General features: G+C 30.7%; 1 protein-coding gene across 2 annotated transcripts in view; it reads left to right on the top strand.

Annotated features, from left to right (window-relative positions):
* LOC143046267 (uncharacterized) overlaps window positions 1-27,351 on the top strand; it is a 172,443-nt gene that overhangs the window by 68,130 nt on the left and 76,962 nt on the right. Inside the window, exons 28-45 of one of the 2 annotated variants that reach the window (XM_076219342.1) lie at window positions 145-215; window positions 913-1,071; window positions 2,091-2,252; window positions 3,340-3,576; window positions 5,101-5,285; window positions 6,057-6,074; window positions 10,840-11,064; window positions 17,537-17,691; window positions 18,081-18,298; window positions 18,996-19,200; window positions 20,708-20,731; window positions 22,694-22,790; window positions 23,419-23,647; window positions 24,253-24,504; window positions 25,495-25,573; window positions 25,813-26,016; window positions 26,506-26,634; window positions 27,014-27,114. In XM_076219342.1, coding sequence (XP_076075457.1) covers window positions 145-215; window positions 913-1,071; window positions 2,091-2,252; window positions 3,340-3,576; window positions 5,101-5,285; window positions 6,057-6,074; window positions 10,840-11,064; window positions 17,537-17,691; window positions 18,081-18,298; window positions 18,996-19,200; window positions 20,708-20,731; window positions 22,694-22,790; window positions 23,419-23,647; window positions 24,253-24,504; window positions 25,495-25,573; window positions 25,813-26,016; window positions 26,506-26,634; window positions 27,014-27,114 — 2,750 coding nt within the window. The remainder of the gene's footprint in view (window positions 1-144; window positions 216-912; window positions 1,072-2,090; window positions 2,253-3,339; window positions 3,577-5,100; window positions 5,286-6,056; window positions 6,075-10,839; window positions 11,065-17,536; window positions 17,692-18,080; window positions 18,299-18,995; window positions 19,201-20,707; window positions 20,732-22,693; window positions 22,791-23,418; window positions 23,648-24,252; window positions 24,505-25,494; window positions 25,574-25,812; window positions 26,017-26,505; window positions 26,635-27,013; window positions 27,115-27,351) is intronic. The other variant, XM_076219345.1, reaches the window with a different exon arrangement.

Here is a 27,351-nt window from a genome sequence, read left to right as displayed (position 1 = left end):
TGTATGTATATATATTATGTATTATGTCAATCGTTTTTATATTAATGACTTTGGGATTTTTTTGTATGTATATACCAGATTATTAAATGTGGTTAGTGGTCATAGTTTATAATTCATGAGCTAACTTTATTATACATTTTATAGGAGAGGATACAATTTCGTTGGAGAGAGGTGAAAGTTCATCACCATTGGATACTTCCTATGAAGGCATGAAGGTAGGTGAAAAAATAAAGGATTCTGGGATATAGCTATCAGGTTATCCAATGAAAGTATTGGCCTCTGAAAGATTCTGGGATAGCCAACAGGTTATCAAATGAAAATACAGATCTTTTAAAGATTTGAATGAATGTCTCAAGATACATTGATTTACTTCGATGTTGATCAATGCAGGAATTTTTAGATGACTCCAAAGACTATGATGTAAAAAGTTATCTACTTAAAAAATGAAGCTTTGTCTGTATTCATTTACTTTACTGAGAACAGTATATGGAGAGAGTTTTATAATGAATAGACCCAATGTTTCAGTGCTGACAGACTTGTAAATGATCTGTGTATTTAGTTTTATAATGAATAGACCCAATGTGTCAGTGCTGACAGACTTGTAAATGATCTGTGTATTTAGTTTTATGCTTATACTTGATATTGTAAACTTTTATATATATATATATGTTGTCATACACAGTGTTCCTTTAAGTTATATATATATATGCAGTTTTATTATTTTATTTATTATTTTTGTAAATATATAAATGTGTCCAGTTGAGTCTAAACAGATTGTAATTATAAACAAACCAAAAATTTGAGTTTTAACTTTTACAAGAGAATCCATAATTAGCAAGTTTCTTACAGCCTAACTGGACAGATTGTACATTTACAGATTGTACATTGCATAGTTATATTTTGCTTTGTTAGGAGTTTCAGTTCCGTCATCCAGTCACTGATGATCAGAGACGTAGAATCAAGAGTGAAATAAGCACAGCCATGCGCTACCCATCTTATTTACAACGTGACCCTGATTATGAATCAGAGATGCAATATTTCCGTGGTGACACCTTGTCTCCCTCTTCCAGGGTAGGTTATTACAACCACTATATAAAATATTCAATGGTACAGATTTCATATTTGGCAAAACTCAGAACAATTGTTTATTGATGTGGTGAACTTACTTTGTAGTCGGTCAAATGCATTGATTTACAGAACAAAGAGATTGGCTTTCAAATTTGTTGGAAATTAAATTCATTAGTTTGACAAAGAAAAAGTTTGTATTTTAAAGAAGTCGAAGGTTTACTTTTCAGATTTTTTGAGGTTTAGCTGCCTATGATTGCTTGAAAATTACTTATTCTTGGTCACATGGTACATAATCCCCATAGTCATGATAGTAGTGGCGAATATTATATTTTACATAATAAAGCTATGTGTTTCTAGGTAAACTCAGTTTGAGACATAAGACTGTATGCTTTTAGGCCAAGGTTCGTTATGGAAGAAATCACATACCTATATAACAAACTTGTGGCTGATTACAGACAAGAAAACAGGATTTTACCCCTAAAAATACATGATGGTGTCCAATCAAAATAGCTATATAAAAAAAAATTGTACTTGAATTACAGATTTATTGTTCAATAGGCATCAACATCAGTTTAAAAACTTGTCTTGTGGAATTTTAAGACCCAGTATACAGTATACCAGAACAGTTTACATTGAAAAAAAATTATACATTTAGTTTAACAGTTTCTTTTTTTGTTGTTGTATTCTGTTATTTGATTATCTTATGATTTTATTTGATAAAACATATATTGTTATATCAATATATGTCTGAATGTACATTTATTTTTTTCTGCTTTGAATATAATTATTTCATTTACATCCAAACAGAATAATCACAGATTTTATTTTGCAAAAGAATGCACATTTATGTGTTTTTTCTTTATATATAGTTTAATATGTCAAGTACATATTCAAAATTTGGCTCATTTTAATAAAACTTTTAATCTAAAAAGTGGTTTCAATTAATTTGAATTAAAAAAAATAAAGTTTATGTATAAATCTGTGATTGTTAGATGTTATATCTATACATGTTGTTATCCCAGGAGAAAGGTACGTCTAGAGGGGACAGCGTGTTTGGAGCAGATTATTCTACTCTTGAGAGAATGGATCAGAGTAATTCCCAATCTGATGTACATATTCGTTCTGTTGATGCCAGTACTAGCGAACTCGATTTTACTGATGATTTCGATGATAGTATGAAGAAGGTAAAAATTTGAAATGTTGAAAGAGTTATCCCCCTTTTCCCTCCATTGCATCTTACCATCACAGTTTTATTAATCAGTTTGTTTGCATGTTTTCAGGATGATCAACACGAAGAAATACTTGAATTAGAAATGAAAGTAAATTTTGTTTTATTGGCACTTAATTTGAAATGATTGGATTCAACAATTTTTCATGGCAAATCTTGCACAGATTGTGTTTTATATTGAATAGTGATGATGAAGATTAGATAAAATTCCCATTCAAATATTTATTGTATTTTTTAAGACATCATGTTTATGGATGGATAGCATTCAAATGTTAATAAGATTAATTGTACAATTGATGCCATCAAATGATTTAAAATTTGTTTAGTGCTATTTTAAATTTTTTTTTTATTAATTTGACTTATTTTTTTGATACAGTTGTTAAAATGTAAATTTTGTTCTACAAAACATTTTGACATACAGAAATACTAAAAAATCTAAACTCATAGAATTTACATCAAAGGGCTAGTATTTTATCCAAATTACTGGGTTTTTTTTATGGAAAATTGCCATGAAATATAATGTTGAATGATGTTTTGGATGTGTTTGTCTTTGAAAGCTGTGTGATTTCTTGATGGATATGGGAAGTAACTACTATTTACTAAAACACTGGTTAATTTTGTGAAGTGTTTTTATAATACTAATAATATGTTAATACTCTAAATGATAGAAGTAGAAACCCACAATAAGAATGATTACACATCTACACATCTAATATAATGGAAGCTAGGTAAATGTTGAATGTGTAATATAACATGGCTGAGGAATTCAACATTGGATAACTTCATTGAACAGAATTATGTTCTTTTTGTGTACTTTTTAATTTAGAGTTATCTCCCATTGAATAATAAAGTGTACAAAACTTGATTGCATGAACATATCAGCTTGGCCTCAGTTATTTATCAAGTATAATCTTATTTCTTCTTTTACAAATGATATGAAACAAGTTGCACAATTCAGTACTGAACAATGAATATTGGAATGACAACTTGATTCTTATCTAGCTTTCATTTGTGTTGCATGTTTTTTATTTTTTGTTGCTCAGAGAGAAAGTGCTACCTTACCATTCTCTGAAGATTTCTATCTGCGCAAGTCTGTCAGAGCATACGGAAAAGAAGGTGTCAAGATTTATCCAGGCTCTGGATACAAGTCCTACCCTGACAAACCTTCTTTGTCAAACGCTGTGTCCTATAGTGTTGAAGGAATAGATTTAAACGATCAGTTTAAATTTCTCCCTGATGATTCAGTGGAAAGAAGGAAAGCCTCACAGGGTTCATCTCAGGTAATATGATAAGCTTGAGCTTATTCAGGGGTCACCTTTGGTAATTTGATAAGCTTAAGCTGGTTGGGTAACCATAATTTGGTTAAAAGCTTGCTTCTAAATGGTGAATGACAGTCAACAAGTGGGTCTATTTATGATATAGAGTTTGATATGCTTCATTTCCTACAACAATAAACTATTTTGTTATAAACAGAAAACATTATTTGCTTTTCCCATCACAGATTTTTTTTAAGAAAGTATGGCAAAAGTTTGTAGATGAGGGATAGAAAAGAAGGACTTATTATTCCCATTATTAGAAATAACTATTGAAAAATTAGGAATTTTTATGGTAAATTACAGTGCAGTCTGATCAAAACATAAAAAAGAAAGAAAGTGTGATGAAGCGAAGCACAGCTTGATCCCGGTTTTATAGGGTTCTTTACATGTTGTAAGTGTAGGGTCTAGACACAGAATGTTCATCTTATCATGATACAATGTATTAACTGATTATGTAATCATGTTCCAATGTGAAATGAATTAGAATTTGGCCAGTATGAAGAACTTCCTAAGGGTCATTGTTAATTAACCCTAACTAACTACAGATTAATGCATGATATCAGCATGTGTCAGTTAGACTCAACAAATTTATACACAGTTTTGGGATTAATTTTGCATGTAAGGTGAAAGTTTCATTTAAATTTCTTGGGAGAAAGAAATTTGTAAGTAATTTATGCATGTTTTGGTTTCAAAATATTAAAGAATTAATGTATTTCTATAATACTAGTATCCCCTTTTAACACTAATATCATTAATATATAGTTCATGTTACTTGTCAAATACAGGGATGTGCTCGCATTATATCACAAAATAAGGTAAAGATTATCTGAGTAACAAAGCTAACCTATGCTAATGAATGATTATGTTTTCAGTAATTAGACTAATAAAAAATTATCTTGTGTTCGAAGTTAAGCAACATTAGAGCATATTTTTATGGGGTTTATATTGATAACTGAACTTCTTGAGAAAGAATAGAAACTATAGTTTATCTTTTTTCAATTTTAGTTTTAAAAGATATATGACGAATGTTTTAGTGAAATATAATAGTTTAGAAATAGATTATACAAACTTCAAACTATTTATAACAATCTGTTAATTTTTTGGTTTGTTTGGTTAGATACTTGGGTTTTAGTTAATTGAAACAGCAGTTGACTAAACAGTTGATTTACAGTTTTGAACTATCTTTTAATTTAAGTTCAGTAGTAAATTTAAATTTTATACTTTTAAAGAGGATTGTTGAAACTTTACTGAAATGATTTTCTGCTGAAATAAGAGTCAGTTAGTCAGAGAAATTGTGTTCAAATTTTGAAATCCGTCAAGTAATACAATTTGTGGTTGATAAATAGACTTTTTTATGATTCATAATAAACTGATAGATCTCTTTGTTATTGAGTGAATATTCAATTTTTCAAAATGGAAAACTTTTCTGACACTCTCTGAGGCTCTCTTTTTCCTGTGCCTTTCACATATAGTCATAAACATTTACAGGACTTTATGGAGAGAGAAGTGATGACTCAATCGTTTGCTACGTACTCCCAGAGTGCACCAGATACTCGACTGTCACCAGGAGCTCCGAAGAAGGACATGAAATGTAGTTCCTACAGCGGCTCTTCTTTTAACACATCTTTTGATCCTGACAATGTTGCTATAGAGAGAACACCAACATATTCTGGGTAAGTTGAATTTGTCAAGTGTTGATGTTAGCTGAGCTTACTTATAGGAGTTAACCTTGCCTGAAAGGTCTGTGTGAGCTTTTGCAACCAGTTTGCATCCAAACTCATCCATCATGTCCTGAAACGATTCAGTAGAAATAAGGTATTAAAGGCCCTCTATATATTTGACTTTTCTTTCCGTCTGCCCAAAACTGCCCAAAACTTATCGTTAACATTCTGGACTATGATTTGTTAATTTACAAAACTACTTTTGCTTTTAAAATTGCAATACCCCATTTTAACTTGATTAAAAGTCTAATCTTATACAAAGATACCTCAGTTCAATCAGATGGGTTTTGCATACACAACAACATATACATGTATACCACAAAGGTTATTATTGAACTATGCATGCTCTATGGGAAATCACATTCTCATCTTCTCTGAAACTTTTGACTCAACTTAAATCAAACTATGGAGGAAAAATGATCTACAGAAAGTCTTTGATGTAATTTGATCATCACCTATTGTGTTTTGATCATGGAAAAAAAACATGACTGCAAATATTCCTTCTAATTTGTCAGTTTTCAAATATCTTTTCCTACCAAGTTACAAAGTCAAATTTATAATGTTGTTTATTGGATCGGTTAAATTAGAAAACATTTTGAAAAAGAACAAATACATGGAGAATATAGCATTCTTAAAAGTTTGAATAGCCATTATTATTCATAGGTACTAGAGGAGCAAATTATTGACACAATAGAATTTAAGAATTGTATATTATTTCTTCAGCAAACTTAAATGGAAAAGGTAACTGTATATACACAATGTGTATCACTTTATGTGTATCACTTTTATATTTTCATTATAGTCCTTTTACTAATACATATACTTTGTAGTTTATTTTTGAGCATGTGTGTATTGTGCTTTATTATTTGGGCTTTATAAATATGGTCCAGGTTTGCTAAGTTTATTATGTACACATATCTTTACATATATAATGATGCATGTCTGTTGTCAGTGACCAATTGCTGCTTTCACCCATGTCCTATGTTCCCTCATCTTTTTGAGAGTTCAATAGATGTCTTCATGATTTGGCTGACCATTATGAAATATCTGTGTCACAGATCATAACCATGTGTTGTATAAACAACCATCTTGTCCCCTTTTCCTTGTTTGCAACGTTACTGAAAGTAACTAATCACCAAATTTTCAATTTAAATGAGTAACACAGTTGGTGTCATTAGTGGGGAAGGAACATGAGATCAACTGATTCCCTATTTCCAGATTACTTGTAATTTGTCCCCATAAAGTCAAGGTCATAAGATCATAAACAAATGGAGGTTGGAAAGACCAACGATAAATTCAACCCCTTTGATTTTAGTATTATCTGCAGTACATTACAGAATTACTTCATATTTGGCCAGCAACTTGACAGTGATGAGTTATAACATGTGTACACTTTCCAGAACTTTCACACACCTTCTTATTGTTTTCCAATATTTGAAATGGGTACACTTTGCACTGCAAAGGGTGCATTCTTGTTTTTGTTTGCTTCAACATTAAGGTTCTGTTGTTTAGATATATTTTTTCATGATCTCAAGAACTTTTCTTTGGTGAACTTTTTCTGATTGCTTTTGGTTTTGTTCAGGTGCATAAACGAATTTGATGTCATGAATGAGTACCCCTTATTCTTTTTTTATTCGACAGCAAAAACAATTTTTTGCGATCATATATTAGTATCATGTAGTCGTCGTCATCCATAGATAGACATTTGGTTTTTGCACAATGACTTATGTATAAGTAAATAGAAGTCTATGAAATTTAAACACAAGGTTTATAAATACAAAAGGAAGATTGGGATTGATTTGGGAGTTTTGGTCCCAACAGTTTAGGAATAAGGGGCCAAAATTAAACTTTGTTTGATTTCATCAAAAATTGAATTATTGGGGTTCTTTGATATGCTGAATCTAACCGTGTATTTAGATTCTTAATTTTTGATCCCGGTTTCAAATTGGTCTACATTAATGTCCAAGTCAGGGTCCAAAATTTAACTTTTTTTTATTTTTTAACAAAAATTGAATATATGGGGTTCTTTGATATGCTGAATCTAACCATGTATTTAGATTTTTGATATTTGGGCCCTGATTGTCAAATTGATCCACATGCTGTGTCAACTATTTTTAAAATTACAATCCAAATTCAGAGCTGTATCAAGCTTAAATGTTTTGTCCATACTTGCCCAACTGTTCAGGGTTTGACCTCTGCAGTTGCATCAAGCTGTGCCCTGCAGAGCATTTTATTCTTATTGTATTCTATATTTCCTAGTTAGATGTTCTGGGTCAATTTTTCACCATCCCATTGAAGTTTCCAATGAGGCAACTTGGTATTGTCACAGTTGTACAAATATATAGTTTATGCTGATCGGCTGAGGAATGTTATTGATTATAAATTGCGTCCTGGATATTAATTGCACTGTAATAAGTTATAAATGAGACAATCTGATCACAATAACAGAGCATTTCCATTATATGTTGATTAATAAATTACATTTTATATTGACTCAAATTGATTTCTAACAAAATAGAGAAAATTACTCCATTTTCTATTAATTTTAATGTTCAGTTCTCCTCTTAATTATTTACTTAAGAGTAGTAGTACTTATTTTGTATATTTCTTAGCTGATTGTGTAAAATCTTACTCAATACTGTAAATTCAGAAATGTTTGCTTGCCTTTATTGTTGCATTTGTCAAACAATGAACAACATTGATATACATGATTTTTCAACTTCATGGAATACTAGCACACACAAACTACTCAAATTGCATTTTTTTTTAATGAAACCTTTCCAATACAAATATCCCATTAATAAATACATCTTAAAAAATTCTGAATTTACAGTGTACTGTCTGACATTTTTTATTTGCATAGTTATTTATCTTATGTACATCATTGATATAAAAATGTTCTTTCCTGGTACATGTATACAGTTTTTTTCAAGTGAAGATATCTCCAAAATATTGTTTTGTTTTGTATGGATAGTTTCATTTACTATAATTTTATTTTTATGTCAAGCATTGAGGACCCATTGGTGGCCTTATGCTGTTATCTGCTCTATGGTCGGGTTGTTGTCGCTTTGACACATTTCCCATTTCCGTTCTCAATTGTATACTTAGGTGGATATGTTTTTGGTCTGTGCATCCATCAATCATTCTTGTTAGTTCTTCAGTCTGTCTATTTGAACTTTAGTCCGTTCCACAGTACACATTTTCTTTATGAATTAAAAATAAGGAGATGTGGTATGATTGCCAATGAGGCAACTATCCACCAAAGTTCATATGAAGTGGATGAAATCAATTATAGGCAACTATACAACCTTCAACAATGAGAAAATGATGTTATTTACCAAATTATGGTTTTGACACTTATGACTCACTGAACATAGAAATGTGACAGTGAAAATAAGTTCCCTCTCAGGTTAAAGTTTTTGGTTTAGGTAGTTTTCAATAAATTTGTTAACTTCAACTTGAAACTTGGTACACCAATTTATTGTATGACAAAAATTGATTGGATTAATGCCAAATTAGGGTTTTAACTCTGATTTCGTGGTTCAATAAACAAAGTCATGTGAATCTGCAAGCTAAGCCTAGTGTCCTATGTGGTTACATTTTTTTTAAAGTAGCTTAAATGCTTGGTAAAAAGTAAATTATTTTGTTAAAGGTACTTTTACAACAATTGTATATTGCAACTGTTAAGTCGGATACAATTTGCATTATGCTTACTTTTTACTGGTGCTTATAAAATTATGATAGCTTAGACTTGATTCCTACTAATAAAGGATATTTGTATCCAAACAAAGTAAATGATTAGATTGATAGATCCATGGTTTGTCATTTGATGCATTCCCTGTTGCTGATACCATTATTGCTGCTTTAGAGTTAGAGTTTGCTGTATTTTAGTACTTGTGTCTCTTCCTCAGGCATGTTAATATACAAACCTGAAATTGTCTTCTTCACAGCATGTCTTCATGATATTGTTGATTATTTCCCTTTGTATGTTGCATGCATGCAGTGAAGTTGTTACATTAGAACATTAAATTTATATAAGAGCTGTATAATTGCCAGAAGAATTTTTGGCAAACTTTTAAGAATTTCATGCTTTGCACTTTCTATTTCATTTTGTATTATGAATTGTGTGTAATATTTATAAAGGGTGTGTGCTTTAAGAAACTGTTTAGTACTTTTATACAGAAATATGACTGTTAAAGCTTGTGTTTCATATGATGACATCATTTCAAAATCTGTCTATAATTTATGTTTAAATATTTTCTCCACTATTTTGGACCAAAATTATCCCCAAATTATCCATAGGGGTTATGTCAGATACCAAAATTAGATATAAGTAAATAATAACTTTTTAGTTTGAATGAAATGGTCCTATAGTGGTCCTTTTTAAAACTGTATTTGGCAACAAAGATGGCCCCCCATTTGTTAAATTTTAAATAAAAATTAAACAAAACAAAAATAAGTTGGCATCTTATATGACAGTAAAAGGTATACTGTTGGACATCCAACTAGTTACATTATTGTTTTAACATTGGATCTCATTGTCTGGCCTGATTAAATCATCTTCCAATTTTACTTTGTGATCTGTTAATGAATGTTTGTTTACTAATCACAGGTAGAAGTTAGAAGGTCTACATTTCTTAGTCATTCTCTTCTTACTCAAGTGTTTTTTCTATGATTAAGTAACTGGATTTCTGATTATTCTGTTAGTAGAAATAATTTAATAAGTTATCGTCGGTATAAATCAGAGAAAAAGGCCATACTTCTAAGCAAAATTATAACTATTACTGATGGCCTAAAACATAAGCTTAACTATTATGTAACAAATATTTTAAAATGGACTATATTTATAACATTTAAATGTCTAGAAATAGCTGTATAATTAGACACACAATACAAACTACTGTTTATAAGGATGACAAGTAAGGGATGTGTATTGATTCTCTGTTTCACCTGTACAACTTACAGTAGACAAATAGTTATTCCTGTTTGGTCCAGTGCTTTATTCTCCCAACACAATCAATACAGCTGTGTATAAAAATAAAAAATTAAAATCCAATATTATCCTTGATATTAGAACTAGGTACAATATTTCGGTTTGTTTAAATTAAACTTCTCCAGAGGTGAAAGGTTAAAGTGAATTTTTGTCAGATTGTTGTTGACCTAGAATTGCAGAGTGTTATACCCTGGGGAATAGTAGACTGTATGATTTACATGATAATTGAGTACATACATAATAAACAGTAATCAGGATTGACTTACTTATCTAAGGGTATAGGTAGTGGTATGTGTATGTGTCTGCAGACACAGGAATTATCTTCTGTTTCAAAATATTAATGGAGTGAGTTTATTATTGTGAATGGTATTGATTGGATTTATGTCCTGTATCTGATTGGAGATTTCTCTGGAGGAAACTTGTTGATGATAGTCTTGTGTTAGTAACAGATATAGAATTGTTACTTGTTGGTTAAGGAATATATTGTAACAAAATGACGCTTATTTCTAACAGCTTCCTGATCAGTTTTATGGTGGATGCCAGGGGTGGAGCCCTCCGTGGACGTCGCCACTCTGGAGTTAGGATTATTATACCACCAAGGAAAGCTTCCATGCCCACAAGAGTTACATGTCGCCTCATCACTAAAGAGAAACTTAACCATCCACTGCCACTAAATGAAGGCGAGGCTTTGGCGTCCCGTATCCTGGAAATGGGACCGGTTGGAACCAAATTCTTAGGGTAAGCCAAATTTTTATAGATAAAACGGTTATTTATAGGTGTTAGTAACTAAGCATTGTAGGGAATGTATTGCTTGCTAATTCAGGTTCCCATATACAGATTATTTACTTGATTTACCTACCTAGATTTGGATATAAATCAGTTTACTGTGGGTCAATAAAAAAACCAAGGTTTGCTTATGAGCTATTGAATACTGAAATTTTAGATAGTGAAGTGATGATTTTTATAAGCACCTTAAAACCACACTTTATACACAGATAGTGTATACCTGGGAACAGTATATTATGTTCTTGTGTATACTAACACTTCAAATTGCCAAACTTAACTTTTTATCAGTTAATCGAATAACAAAACATGGCTAACAAAGTGAATGTCAGACCCTTGTGTGGTTTACATAGTACAAGGTCAATTTAATCTGCTGATTCAGCAAGTTTAATCTACATCAATACTTTTTACTTATATTCAAACAATTTGTGCACATTTAATGTGTTTTATCAATAGGAATTTGATCATAGGTGTTTAGATTGCTTTAAGTTTTATGACCCATCTTATTTTGTTTATGAGATGGATGACATGTAGTATTTCTAGAACTAAAGTTATATGTTTAAAATAGAGAATCTGATATACTCAAAATGTAATAAAAATTTTATCATGTTCATAGTCAAGTAAGAATTTCTGCAGTTGGGGATTGGGTTCAGAATGAGTAGACATAAATCAGTAATTGACCAAAAAGAAGCATATTTCTTGCCATTAACATGTAAAGTAGAATTGCATTGCAAAATCCATTTGATTTAATTCGTCTGCATTCAAACATAAAAGTTTTTTTGTAGAACATTATACATATACTGTATATCTGTACACACATATTCCATTTGTCAAAAACATCATAATCAAAATGTCAGCAACAAATGACATTAAATATTTGTAAATATTAATGTAAAATAAATGTTAAATAACCTAAAGGCTTAATACTACAGACAAATATGTAGTTAACCCACTTAAAATATAATTGTATTTGGGTTAGACCAATAACGCTCCATTGATGCCACATTTCTGAAGAAATTTAAAAAAAAATCAACATGAAAATTTCAAAAATATAACTTCTTGAAAACATTTTCTTTTTGGACTTTAAATGTTGAATAAAGAAAGAACTTGTAGGATAATTGATTTTAAATATGTTATGGTCATGCAAGCTGTATGCAGATGAATACATGTTCAAAGGAAGTTGAAATTTCCGTTTTGTATGGCTAATATGACAATTAAAATAGCGTGTACAGGATAAAGGTAGTTTATATGAAACTCTACCAGCTACTGATCTATTTACCGATCAATGGAAAAAGTCTACAATTATTTATATGTATATTGTCAGCAGATACATAAAGTAGATAGTTAATAAGAAATTCTCTCTATAAACAAATTATTTAGGTTTATGAATATTAATAAAGAACCCATAAACTAATTGATGATACGTTTTTGTTGAAGTGATATTAAAGTTCTTTTCAATAATACATCCATGAGTCAAATGTTAAACCAGCACACAATTCTGAGCCTTTTAAATCTAAATAAGTGTTAAATTTCATATCATATAGACAGGGGATTATATTTTATTTAGGAGTTCAGGATTTGAATATATCATGATGCTGGAACATACACATTATTTTCCACAAGAATTAGGATTTGGAAAAAATAATTCTCAGGAATTTGTGACAAGATCCCATCCTTTCCCCTCTTTTATTTCAACTCACTTCAAAAATTAGAAGCATAATTTGTAAAGCTTGCAAATAATTTTTTTTATTAGTAAAAAAAGTATATTTTTCCTAAGGTGGTGAAATCTTTGCTTTAATTTAAAATGTATTTAGAGGACTTATACCAAGTTTTAACAGGACAGTCACACATTTTGAGTCATAATTATAGTTCCAAACAACCTTAATCGACAGCATGACAAATATGCATTCAAAACAAAGAACTAGGATTTTGTAAAAAAAATTTAAAAAAAATTGAGTCATATGTACCAGTCTTTGTCTTTTATGTATAAGAAATAATTTGATAATGAATGAGTTAATTGTGATAATGAATTTTTGTATACTCCCAGGTGTAAGAAAACACATGTCTCTGATTAGTTACATTCCAGCTGTGACAGAACACTAGATTGATGGACCAAGATGAAATTATCATCCATCTTATACATGTTATAATCACTAGAGTAAACAAATAATTGGTCAATATGTAAACATTAACTATTGATTGGCCCCAGATGTCCTTCAGTCATGGCTGTACAGTCACTTGTTTAATGTTAATCCCCCTGCCATAGTGGAGGGGACATTAAGTTTAACCCATGTCCTTCAGTCATGGCTGTACAGTCACTTGTTTAATGTTAATCCCCCTGCCATAGTGGAGGGGGCATTAAGTTTAACCCATGTCCGTCTGTACATCCGTCCATATGTACATCCATATGTTCCATAATTGGTTTCCATTCTATAACTTTAGAATGCCTCAAGAAAATATTATAAAACTTGTACACAAATCAAGTTGAATTTTGAAGGTGGTCTTTTTTACCTTTCTATAGTTATGCCCTTTAAAAATGGAAAAAAATGCTGAATTTATCTGTTCTCTTACTTAAGTTTGCCTCAGCCAAACATTATGAAACTTCATAATACTGAAAAAAGAAAAAAAAAAAGAAAGATCAAGTTCAAATTTTGGTGATGTCACTTACAGTTGTAGAGTTATTCCCCCTTTTAAAATGAAAAATTGCTGAATTTTGCGTTTCTGTTCTCTAACTTAAGTGTGCCTCAGTTTAATTTTATGAAACTTATATACAATGCTTATTCCACCATATGTCAAATAAATTTCAAATTCGGTAGCATTACTTTTAATATTCATCAATTATGTCCCTTTATAACATTGTGTTCAAGCCCAGCATCATCTGTATCACATGGACACATTCCCCACTAAATGCTTAGTAGTAGATGTCAGCAAGATGTAAATAATTGAACTTAATAATGCATTTGGGGATTTTACATCAAGATTGAATTATTCAAATGATCATGTTGTAAAGCTGTAATATAATACAGGTTATTCAAGAACCACATTATCACCATTTTTCCTTTGTGTTTGTGTGTTTTCATTAATGTGTATAATTTTTATTCACCTGTTCCAAGGGAGTTGGGTATATGTGTTAACATCTCTCTGTGTTTCTGTCTTAATGTCTGTCACATAGATTTTAAGCCACATGTTTCTAATGAAAATATAAATCATAGCTTTCTTGAATTTAGTATTGAGTTTCTTTGGAGCAATGTTTGACTGTGATGAATTACAGCTTGATCCAAGCTTGGTTGTGATGAACTACAGGTTGATCAAAGCATGCTTGGTTGTGACAAACTACAGCTTGATCAAAACATGCTTGACTGTGATGAACTACAGCTTGATCAAATCATGCTTGGTTGTGACGAACTACAGCTTGATCAAAGCATGCTTGACTGTGATGAACTACAGATTGATCAAAGCATGCTTGGTTGTGATGAACTACAGCTTGATCAAAGCATGCTTGACTGTGATGAACAAAAGCTTGATCAAAGCATGCTTGACTGCTTGATCAAAGCATGTTTGGTTGTGATGAACTGCAGCTTGATCAAAGCATGCTTGATTGTGATGAACTACAGCTTGATCAAAGTATGCTTGGTTGTGATGTACTTCAGTTTCATCACTCCTGAACTTCAGGTTTACCAATTACTTATGTATTCAATATATTATGGTGAAGCACAAAATATTTGATGCAGCTTTCTGATGAACTTTACATCATGGCTTTTCTAAATTTAAAATCTTCTTATTGCAAGCATGCAGTAGTAGACTGTGTGTTGTGTTTTCATATCCACCACTCAGTTAAATACTGAATACCTGAAGAACATAACTCATTAGTTCATGGTTCAACCTGTGTGTCATGATTTGATACACCATTTCCGTTCTTTTAAAAAAAATCTGAATGAATACAAATAAAACTTTAGCATTAAACTTAGCTATAAAAATATTTATAGTGGTGGAAAAATACTCAGACTAACCTAACAACTATACTATAGAAATAGAATGAATAAAATCTCAGCAAAACCCTCAGTTATAAAGAATATTGACAGAAGTGTTTTGATTGATTTATTGATACTTAATGATAGATAACAAAACATAAAATGTGGGGAATTCATGATGTTAAGGACTTAATAAATAGCATTTAGTGTCATTAAAATGGTAAATAGTGATAGGACACACACATTCAGTAATTGTCTTTTTGAAAGAGAAAAAGTTCTCAAATTATATAAATAGAGTATGTAGTAAACTTACCAGTGGCATATCTAGAAATTTTCTTGAAAAGGGGGCGCACTGACTGCCTAAAGAGGGCCCACTCCAGTCATGTTTCATTGATTCTCTATATAACCTTCTCTATATAACCAATATTTTTTTTCAACAAATGGAGGAGCCTTGTCACCCTGCCCCCAAATCTGCCTATGCCAATGTAGTATACATTAATGAATGCTTACACTTTATATAAAGTTCTCATAGATTGCAGGGAACACAATTGGTGACTTTATCCCTCTTTTGATTTTCAGATTAGTCATTCTACATTTATGAAACTGTGAACTGGGCATTTTTTCATAAATCTGGTAAAACTTAAAGTTTGCTAAATCGAATTACATGGAACATGTTTTGGCAATATCTTAACGATATAAATAGTAAGCTTTCTTTTAGTTTATGCAATTTCCTGACAAGTTGTTCACCAGATATATACTTTTAAAAAGTAACAACTTTTCAGAAAATTATTCAAACTTAAATAGAGCTTACTATATTTTAGTTGAGTTGTGATACATGTATTGCCAAAACTGCACATATTGCATTTAAATCAATTTAGCTAACTTCAAGTCATTAACAAAGGGACATTTTTGTCCTGTAGGTATTTCATGTATTTTATATTTCTCTCTTTGAAAACTTATTGAATGAGATTTTCATATCAGACTAAAAAGAGAAAGTTTGGCAATTATTTATCTTTTAATCCGTTGTTTTAACAGAGCAGAAAGTTAATGATTGACCTGTTTATAAGTTATATGTAATGTAAATATAATGTTACATAACTCTGAATCCCTTTCAAATATTTCCTGTGTTTTACACTGGTGTATTTTCAATTGTTTGTTTCCTAATTCAAGCCACACCTATATTTACAAACTGTGTAATTGTTCATTATATAAACCTGTAAGCCCAGGAAGACTTATTATAATTAAGCAAAGTGTATGTCTGTACTATTGTGGAAGCTGTCACATGATCCAGCTTGTCATGTGATAGTTTGAAGTAACATGATCACCCTCCTTTTTGAATTGAAGTGTGAGATTAAGTGACTGTATCTCCACTTAAAAATCTCATTCAAAATAATTACTGATATGAACTTCTTTAATTACAGGCTTTATAACTGTTATAACAATAAAATAAAACATTCAAATAAATAAAAGGTGGGAACCAAATATTCATCAGCAGCCATCTTTACTCATGAAATCCCATAATAGAATTGAGAATGGAAATGGGGAATGTGTCAAAGAGACAACAACCCGACCATAGAACAGACAACAGCAGAAGGTCACCATAAGTTTTTTTCAGTGAAAATATACTTTTGAAACTGCTGTTTATTTTCTATCTTGATTAAAAAACTGAAAAATTGCTCTTTGAAGATTTCTATACTATAAATTTCAGAAGTTATATTTAAATGAGAAAAGTGTGTTGTTTATATTTGCAACTACAAAAGAATGTGAACAATACAAGTTATAATATGATTTTAACATGTTTAGATTGAATACATTGTATACATTTGTATTATGGTTCTGCAAATGTTTCTATTTTTATGGTTAATTTGTTAAAATTATATGCCCACCTGGACACCTAATTTTCTGAATATAAATTTTTATTCATATTCTTATTCTGTAATGGAATAAAATTAGAATAAAGAAAGTGTATTTATTGCATTAGAAATAAAATGTCCAGATGTGACAGTAGTTAAACCTTGATTAAATAATTATTAATGTCAGCACCTGCTTGTCCCACATACTACTACAATAGGTTTAACATCTCTTTGATGTGAAGCAACATGTGAAGCAAAATAAAAGCCTAAATTAACCCCACTATTTTTAAAGGGTTCTTAAATAGTTAAACTAATCTTCACTTTCCTCAACAAATAGATTTGACCATAAGAGGTTACTTTTTTTCCCAGATGGCTTTGAAATAGCGTGTTGTGTTTGCTAAGATAATTCTCTGAATTATAGAGTTTTTTTTAAATGACAGCCGATTGAATTATTTTCATCCTGTGTGCATCATACATGTAAAGGTGTAATCCTATTAGCATCTAAATCTACCTTTGTGGTGGTTTCTATCACTATTCTCTAGTTAGTACCTGTAGTAGTCAAGAATAACAAATTTATTCAAAGTAATTTTCTTTCTTTTACAGAAATATTGTTTTAGAAGTACCACACTTTGCCTCCTTGCGTGGCAAAGAAAGAGAAATTAAGATCTTAAGAAGTAACAATGGTGAAAAATGGGACGAACACCCAATTGTGGCCTCTGATGAAGCCGTTAACAAGGCTTTGGAACAAAGCATGGAAGGTAATACCCGTGGTAAAACTGAGGAGAGGGGGAAAATGGGTGTAAATGTTATGATAAAGCATGGTTATTTTCCTGTCCTCCATTAATTTTCTCTGGATAAAACGAAGCTCAATCATGTCAATTCTTGAATTGTTGATGTATGATAAATAACTTGTTGTTCTGGATCTGCCACTGAATGGAAATGTAAAGGTGACATGAGGTAACTTAATCAGCACTGTTTTTCCCAAAATATATAGCACCAGGGTTCCACAGTGCTTTAACTTTATGTCCCTGGGTAGAACACTGATTACATGAATCCAAAATAGAAATGCATAACAATTTAATAATTCAACCTCTTTTGAGATGAAAAGAATTTTGTTACCAATTAATATTTGTTTTTCTTTGCTTAGTTTCTGATCTGGAACAAGAGGACGAGGCAACTGGAAAGAGAATTACCAGAATATTGACTGATGACCTTCCTCGGTATTTTGCCTTGGTCACTAAGATAAAGGAAGAGAAGCGACATATTGGTGGAGAAGGTGGTGTGATCAGTTCTACTGTTGTACCACAAGTACAAGCAGTTTTCCCAGAAGGGGCATTAACAAAGAAGATAAAAGTTGGTCTGCAGGTAGGGAGTCACATGAAAGCCATTTTGAGTCATGTTTGGAAAACTCCAAGACCAATTGAAAATGTTCTACTGAAAGAGTAGATTCATGGTCAGAAAATGACCCTATATTAATCAAACCATTGATTTTTACTTCAAGACTAAAACTTTATAGAAAACAGTAAATATATAAGGGGGACTTGGTTGTTTGCTTTTAAAATTTTACACAAAGGTAAATTACTTCTATTATCAATTATTGATATATATATATGTGTATATATCTGATGATAGATGCAAGTTACTTAGTTTAAGTTGATTATGTTGAAAAATGACTTAAAAAATGTATTCTAATCAGTGTTTAAGCGGGTAAACATATTCTTTAATTTTATATTCTGTTGTTTCATGTGTTTATAAGGGTGTGAGTTTAGTACATAAAAATGCCAGAGAGTTTAAATACAATTTTTCAAAGTATGAAATTTCCTTTTGCATGATGTGTATACCCTTAATCAGTTGAATAGATATTTAAAACACCCCTATTTCTTTATATATTGTAGCCTACTAAGGGACAGGCAAGACTGGCAGAAATTGAAACAGACATTTTTTAATAAACAGTAAAATTTTGCACTCATGTCTTCCGCTTTAGTCTTGCTCTATTGTGTAGAAATGTATATTATTGTAATAATGTTGTATTTATCATGTGATCATCTCATCCAATCACCAGGCACAGAAAATAAATCCAGATCTTGTTGCTAAGATGTTAGGGAATCGTGTAGCTGTTAGTCCAATCGTAACGGTGGAACCAAGACGACGTAAATTTCACAAGGACATTATCCTGACAATACCTGTTCCCAAGGCAGCTCAGAAAGGCATGATAAACCAGTACAGTTCTGAAGCTCCGACACTCAGAGTACTCTACAGTATAGCAGGTAAACATTCATACTGTTATTATCTCTGTTTATTTTTAAAGCTTGTGTGGTGCAATGTTGTGAATAATGTTGCTACATTTAGCTTATACTTTTATATCTAACTAAACAAAATTATATTTAGCTTAGTCTATTCACAACAAGCTTAGTGGTTTTTTTTTATGTAATACATGTATGGTCAGACTAATCTATTAATATCAGAATACAAACAGTAGTATGGTAAAACAAAATATGTCTGATAGCTTTTGGTGTCTTTGGGTTGTTATCCCTGTAACATATATCCCACATCTCCTTTAGTTCATACACAACAGAAATAATTTTATGAAGAATATTTAAAAATCAAATGTTAAGCATGTAAATACAAAGTGATTTTCATCTCCAGCTGCTTTAATGCAGGTATAATATGGATATATACATGTAATTTCTGTATAATTGTAAATAAACGTATGAAGAAAACACACTTTCAGTTAAATTGATTTGTGACTTGAATTAATTTTTAAGACTTGTTGCACAATGAAAACAACTGATCTACACACTAAATCCTTATTTTCAAATTTAGAAGGGGAGATAACTGTACAGATTACTGTTCCTGACAATCTTTTTCTGCAAAAATATTTTCATGTAGAACAATGCTTGAAGCAAATTTTTCTTTCTGTTTAAATCCTATTTTTTTTTACTTCAGTGTAAAGGAAAATTGTTTGAACAAAGTTATCAAAATTACTACACACATTTAAAAAGGGGGGTTGTGATATTCAACTCATGTGGAATGTTTGATTTATAGCTGGTGTACTGTTTCATATCAGAAAGTTTATATGAGCCATTGAGGATGAGTTTATATATACTAGTGGACTGTCCTAAATATTCATGAAATATCTGCCACTGGACATTAGGGAAACAACAATCAATGAATATTATAATGGAAAAATTAAAATATCTTTAAAGTGCAACCATTTAGTTAGCACTAGCTTTTTGTTGAAGCTTTTTTTGTATGAGCACTGACAATGTTTGAATTTGAATATTTTATTTTTCAGCCATGTCTAGTATGTCAGTTGGTTAAAAAACTTAACATTTTGTCTAAAATTCTCTGAATAATATAGATCTTGAATGAATTTATATATATGCCCTGCCATGAATGTAGATTAATTGTGTCAGTAATTCCCTTCATGATATTTTCGACACATATCCCTATAAGGGACAAACCTATAAACTATTAATTTTGCCTAAATTTCATTAATTTAGTCTAGACTAGGATGTCTTCACATAATTTGTATCATTTTTCAAAAGTTCAAGGCAGTGCATCTGTTTCTGTAATGACATATTGTAATTTTTTCAAACTTTAATATATATGATAGAATATTTTCTATGAATGAGCATGAAATGGAATTTTAATATTAATATTTCTATGCTAATTTTTTTGATTGTAAAGAAAGACAATTTCTATTTAGAACACTAAACACCTATATATTGTAGCTTTATAATGTGTATCTTTCTCTCTTTGTGCTTTCGTTAGGCTCCAACCATTCCTTAAACAGAGGTAAATTCTTCCTCATGTTGTGTATCATGCATTGTTTGTGTATATGTGTGCACAGTATCCTCGTTGTGTAAACATTTCATCTTTCAGATTCTGAACTTTTTTCTGATAATTATTATTGCTTTCTTCAATGCTGTACTTATTTCAGTCAAGTTTTCTATTTCTACTCAATGCTAAACGAACAAAATCAATTCATCTAACTTCAATAAGTGAATGTAAAATGTGCTGGGTAAACAAGTTTGTAATTATATTATTTTTGAATTGTATATAAAAAAGAAATGTACTAGTTCGAATATTTTGAATAAAAATGCAGATAAGATAACAGCCATCAACATCATATTATATTTGATATATAGCCTTTTTTAACTTATCCCTGTAATTTAAGCTTGTAAACTATAACACTTTTGAAAAAAGAGTGACCTATAATATTGTTTGATTTGAATCCAGCCACTAGGAATGAGATATATTATATCCAGTCCATTCATTGTATGTTAACTGTCCTAAATCACAGGAGACTGAAGTTTATATGTACCCCATCAATACTAGCCTTTACTGGAATTGATTAGCCCAATCCCTATCAGTCCTTCATCAAGTTATTTTAAAAATTGTTGTTTTGCATGTGAATTTATTATTATGGTAATGTATACACATTGATATATATACAGATACAGTTTAAACATGCACTTAAGCTTATAGGCAGACATGTTTTTCTCTCATCTTTGACACAGGTCTTTATAGAAAGAAGCATATGTGGTATGATTGCCAATGAGACAACTATCCAACAAAGTTCAAATAAAGTAAATATAAGCAGTTTTAGGCAAAAGAACATTCCGTTAAAGATCTAAAAGTATTAGATATGAATAAATTAAAAACTTTAAATTGAGAAAACTTTATTAATAATGAAACAATTTAGAAAAACAAATATGACACATGAACTGACGATAACCACTGAACTACAGGCTCCCAACTTAGGGACAGGCACATTTAGAATGTTGCGGGGATACAAATTTCTATACTGATAATTGGTCAACAACATTTGGTCAAGAAATTTTATCAAGTGTAGATACATTTATGTCCAAAGGACAGAATGTAATTTTTATAGTACATCATTTTCTCTATGTGTGATGATCAAATATATTTGGTTTGCAGTATGGTTGTAAGATGTACTTGTTAGTCTAACAGGAATTCATGACCCTATCCTTTCCATGTATATGATAAGCGATAGGTTTTTTGCGCTATAATCAGTTCCTCCGAAACAAAAGATCATAGCTCAAATTCACGTTGTAGCCTCAGCTTGACATTAAATTCATGACTGATGGATCAATGTTAAGTTTTCGTTATACATAGTTGCAATGTTAATATCAAAGAGGGTAAACGTATTCAGATATCCTGGTCATTACAGAGTTCTCTGGAATGTTTTTAAATAGTATTGTTTCCCTAAAATCAAAGCACCACATTTACAATATATTCTATATTCTATGTTACAATAAATAATATTAATGTAAAACCAATCTATTTTTTTACCATGTCGCTATCTACATAATGTAGATAGCGACATTGTAAAAAAATAGATTGGTTTTATCAGGTAATGGTTGCTATAAGGCTCTGCAGAGAACACTGTAAAGATGATAAGTAGTTTTCAGCATGTTCAGCCCCCTGTTCAGTCTTTTTCATCAATAGAACTAATTGAATGCAACCCGGATTCTTTTTGTTTTTTCTTGTGTAAAAGTATATAACTTTGCAATTTTTTATATTATTTTGATAAAAAGAATACTGTAGATCTTCATCTGTTAGATAAGATAATTTGGATTAAATTACAACACAAGTGTGAATATGATTGTTTCTACTAACGTTTCTTTGTGATTTAGAGTATGCATAGTCTGTATGTTTAGTATTGTAGATAGCTACCATGTTTATGATTTACCTTTATACACAAATCTAATCTATTTCTATTGTTTTTGACAGAGGGAACTGATGTATCTGTATGGGAAGACTACACTAAAGCTGCCAACATTAAGTTTTCAGAAGATTGTGTCTCCATTACCACTAGTGTGTCAGGAAGGTTTGTAGTGTCCAGGACTTTAATAAAACTTGTACCTTGTATCTTGTGATGCTTTTTCAGTATTATAAAAAATAAAAAGATGTGGTATGATTGCCAATAAGACAACTCTCTACCAGAGTTCAGATGATGTAGAATGTAAAATAAAGGTCACCGTACAGCCTTCAACTATGAAAAAAAAACTCATACTGTGAAGTAAGCTATATAAAAATGCACTGAAAATGTGAACAACTCAAATGAGAAAACTAAGGCCTGATTTATGTCCAAAGCAATGAACGAAAAACAAAAAATAATATGCAGCAACAAAGGACAGCAATTGAATTACTGTATTATCATAATCATGATATTATATAATTATGTTTACAATTATCAAAAGCATGGATTGTCTTGCAAGAAAAATATCAGTTTCAGACATTTTAACATGGTTAACAAAAAAACAAAGGAAATATTTGGAGAAAAACAACTGCATTCAAAAGTAAAAGGCAGAAGAAAAAACAATCTATAGAATATGACTTACTGGTAAAACTTCCAGAAACAGAGTGTTACATTAACTCCATCATAAATTATGCTTTGCTAACTTAATATCTGGAATTAGTAAAAGGGAGGAAATTACTGAAAAAAATATTTTCAGGTTTTGGTTAATGGACTGTCAAAACATTGCTGATGCCCCTCGGATGGGAACAGAATTATATCATGAAGCTATTACTATACCATACATGGCCAGATTTGTTTGTTTTGCTAAACGTACAGGAGAAGAGGAAGGAAAACTACGCATGTTTTGTATGACAGATGACAGACTTGATAAAACCTTGGAAAAACAAGAACATTTCGTTGAAGTGGCTAGAAGTAGAGATGTAGAGGTAATAAAAATGTGGAGCATCTTCAAGTTACTTCCTTTGGTAATACAAAATTATGGAAAGCTTTCAAAATTGATGAAAATTATTGCTGCATGATGATGTTGTGCAGCGATAATCCTTTGTTTACTTTTCAAAAGAAAGTTTTTCGAATTATAATCAATTTAACTCCTTGTATTCATAAGGCTGTTAAGTAAAAGAGTTTGCAGAAAAAAGAAAAAAAAATGTGTTTTTATCAGATTTCTTTTTTTTTTTTAACATTAAAATTTACCTAAATTAAATGGCTGTAGCTTTTATGTAGAAATAAAAAAATCCAAGAATAGTTAGGTCAGTTTAACTCCGCCACATGTTAATATGCATGTCCAATATCAGGACAGTTTGGTTCAGGGATATTTTTGTATGTCTTATAAAATATCATGGCAGATTATTGGCAGTCTCTGTTAAATTTTTGTACAGCTTGTTAAAATTCAGATCCATTTTGTTTGTGGCAGCCTTTAGGTTGACTTGTTATTATCTCACAGCTGCTTTACTGTTTACACCATACATGTACATGTATCTCCATTATTCCTAATATGATTTAATTGATATATTTTTGCATTTTGTTTTCACAGGTAATTGATGGAAGACCACAGTTTGTAGAAATGGCCGGAAATTTAATCCCTATCACCAAGTCAGGTGATCAGCTCTACATCAATTTTAAAGCTTTTCGTGAAAACCGGCTGCCATGTACTTTAAGAATTAGAGACCTAGATCAAGATGCTGCAGCCAGAGTTGCCTTTATGAAGGAACCTAAAGTTGCCAGAGGAGAAGTACCCCAGACTCCAATTTGTAATCTCAATGTTTCGCTGCCAGATATGTCTACAGTAAGTCTAATATTGATAGAAGCTCTAAGTATGCTCCACCCTGAAACATTCCTGTGTGAAAATGACTAGAGGTTGCTGTTTGTAATTTGACTATCTCAAAATAGGGAATTGAATTTAAGACTTAAAAAATTGAGGTTACAAATTTAAAGAAAACTAATAATTAAATCCAAAATTTGTATGTCTGAATTGAGGGAAAATGAAGTTCAAGTTATGGTCATAATTCAACTTAAAATTTGGTACACTTAAAAATATTTTTTTTTTGACAAATCTAAAATGTATGCTTTAGAAATAAAGGTTTAACACAGATTTTGCAATTCACTGAGAACCGAAAGGTGCACAGGGACTAAAAAAAAATAACCAAATTATAAAAAGAAAATCTGAAATGACAAATGTAACCACACAAGAGAAAAATTGTTTGGTCTAAATCATGTTGTGAAACACATGCAATTATTCCTGTTTCTAAATTAATTTTGATAAAATTGTTCCAAAAGAAGAACACTGCCGTGTTAAATATGGTTCATAAAGGAAAGATTAAGTTGTTTATTATTTGGACTTTTGTAATAAATAAATACCCTTCATCAAAGATTATGTTTTCTTTTCATAGGGATTCACTTCTTGGATTGCATTACATAATTTAGCATTATCCAGAGAGTTATTTCCCTTTATTCAATTTCCTGCTGTCTGCTACAAGATGGAATTAGAAGAAACTGAAGTGTCTAGTGATTTTAATGTAGCTTGATTTCCTGAATGCCTAATTTAAACAATTAGATAATGCATTTGTAACCAAGACCAGCAAGATATAGTACTGTACAAACTGTCAAAAAGGAAAACATTATAAAAAATAAAATGTAAAATTACAAAAATACCAAAATTGTAAGACTAAATTTTTACGTTTTTGCAGATATTTAGATCGATAAGTGATATGTTATATATGAATTTTTGTTGATTCCTGTTATACTTTAAATGCATTATGGTTTTGTTTTATTTCAGTCGTCCTCCATGGAAATGGATGGAGAGGCAGTTAGAGAACTTAGAAACAGAACTTCAATCATCAAAGAACATGGTATTGGTAAATACTTTAATAATATATATTTTAATTTATTAGTAGTTATCGAAATTAAACATATTTCTTTCAAAAAAAAAAATAATCATGTGACTGTTCAGTTATTTAACCCTCTCCGTGGACTCAAGTTTTTTTCCTTCTATTAAAATATATAGCCAATAGTGCTTCAGTGGTGGTAAGCACCATCAATCAATCAATCAAAGGAAAATTAACTAAAATTTTGTGATATTTCTGTGTAATTGTAGTTGTTCAAGACAGAGTACAACAGGCTAACATCAGACTGACAGATGTAGCAGATACACTCAAGGGAGATTGGGTCATGTTAGCTCAACAGTTAGATGTTTCCTCATCAGAAATCAATGACATTAACAACCAATACAAAACTGTTAATGACCAAGCTCTTGCCATGCTACAGCTCTGGGTGGATAAAGATACTGAACCAAACAAAGGTAATAATTATCAATGAACAAAACTGTTAATGCAGACAAAGATAAAAAATATCACATAAGCGGAAATATTTATGCTTCCATGTTAAAACTATTGGCATACAAAACATCAAACCTTTAACAAACAGAGCAAAGCTTACAATTTTAATGTTTTAAAACTTTGGTATACACACACATAAGCACAACAACAAACAAGTTAAATATATAACTATCAACATCCAAGTCCATGCTAGAACTTTTGATTTAAACAACAATGGAACTGAATGACAAACTAAATCATTGCAGAAATACTATAGATAGATAATTGTACCAGAACTAATACAGAACATTTATTAATCCCTTTGAATAATTTACATTTTGTTAAACATTAAGCGAACAAATCCCTCTTACAGCTGTAATCATGAATTGAGTATTTCAAGTCGTTTTTACTTCGATTTTCTATGAACTGTTGAGCAGCAGGTTTTTTATTTGAATTTGAATGCTACTTTACAGGTCAAGCCTTAGAAAGAGCTCTTATAAAGATCAATAGAGAAGATGTTGTCAAGAAATGTATATATAATGTAGAAAATGTTGAGGATGAGATGGAGGCAGCTGCTGCTAGAGTTGCTATGGACCAATCAGGTAATTATTGGTTGTTATGGTTACAAATTTACATTTATACAGACCTAGCAATGTCGCCAAAGTTTTATCAGTAAAGCTAGCTTTCATAGCAAATGATTTAAATTGCTGAAAATCTGTTACATTATATATATATATTTTTTCAATAATTATTTTTAGAAAGAAGTATGCTGTTTATAAGACAAGTCAGCAACCTTGAATGCTTTTCTGGTCTTTCATTGATTCTTTAATGTAGATATTGTTTTCCTGTGCTTGATTTTTTTTAGGAACCATTATGTATACCTACATTAAACTTAATTGAAATCAGTAATGAATTAGTCTCTAGTATAAATAATATTAAATGATCTGATTTTAAAAGTTGAGATGTTCTCTGTGTTTTCAGGTTTTGACACTTTTACAGAGGAGGTTGGAATATCTAGAGAAGATTCAATGAAGCGTAACATGTCATTAGATGTACAGTTTGATGAACAAGATATGGTAAAGGTATGGAATATTTCATTAACTGGATTTTCTGTGTTATTGTTGTAGTAACTTAATTACGGATTCTGAAGTTATATAGATTGATATAAGAGACCTTCGAAATATTAGCATTGCTATTCAAGAAAAAGATGTGATATATTAATGTTGGTGGTTTTAGTTGAAAGTCCCTTTTAGTCAAGCCTTGGACTTTAGTCTAAAAAAGCGAAACATAGCAATCATACATTCCATCGTCATCGGCGT

This window comes from Mytilus galloprovincialis, chromosome 9, assembly GCF_965363235.1.
Source record: "Mytilus galloprovincialis chromosome 9, xbMytGall1.hap1.1, whole genome shotgun sequence".
Classification (NCBI taxonomy): Eukaryota; Metazoa; Mollusca; class Bivalvia; order Mytilida; family Mytilidae; genus Mytilus; species Mytilus galloprovincialis.
This window is presented reverse-complemented; position numbering and strand designations above follow the sequence as displayed.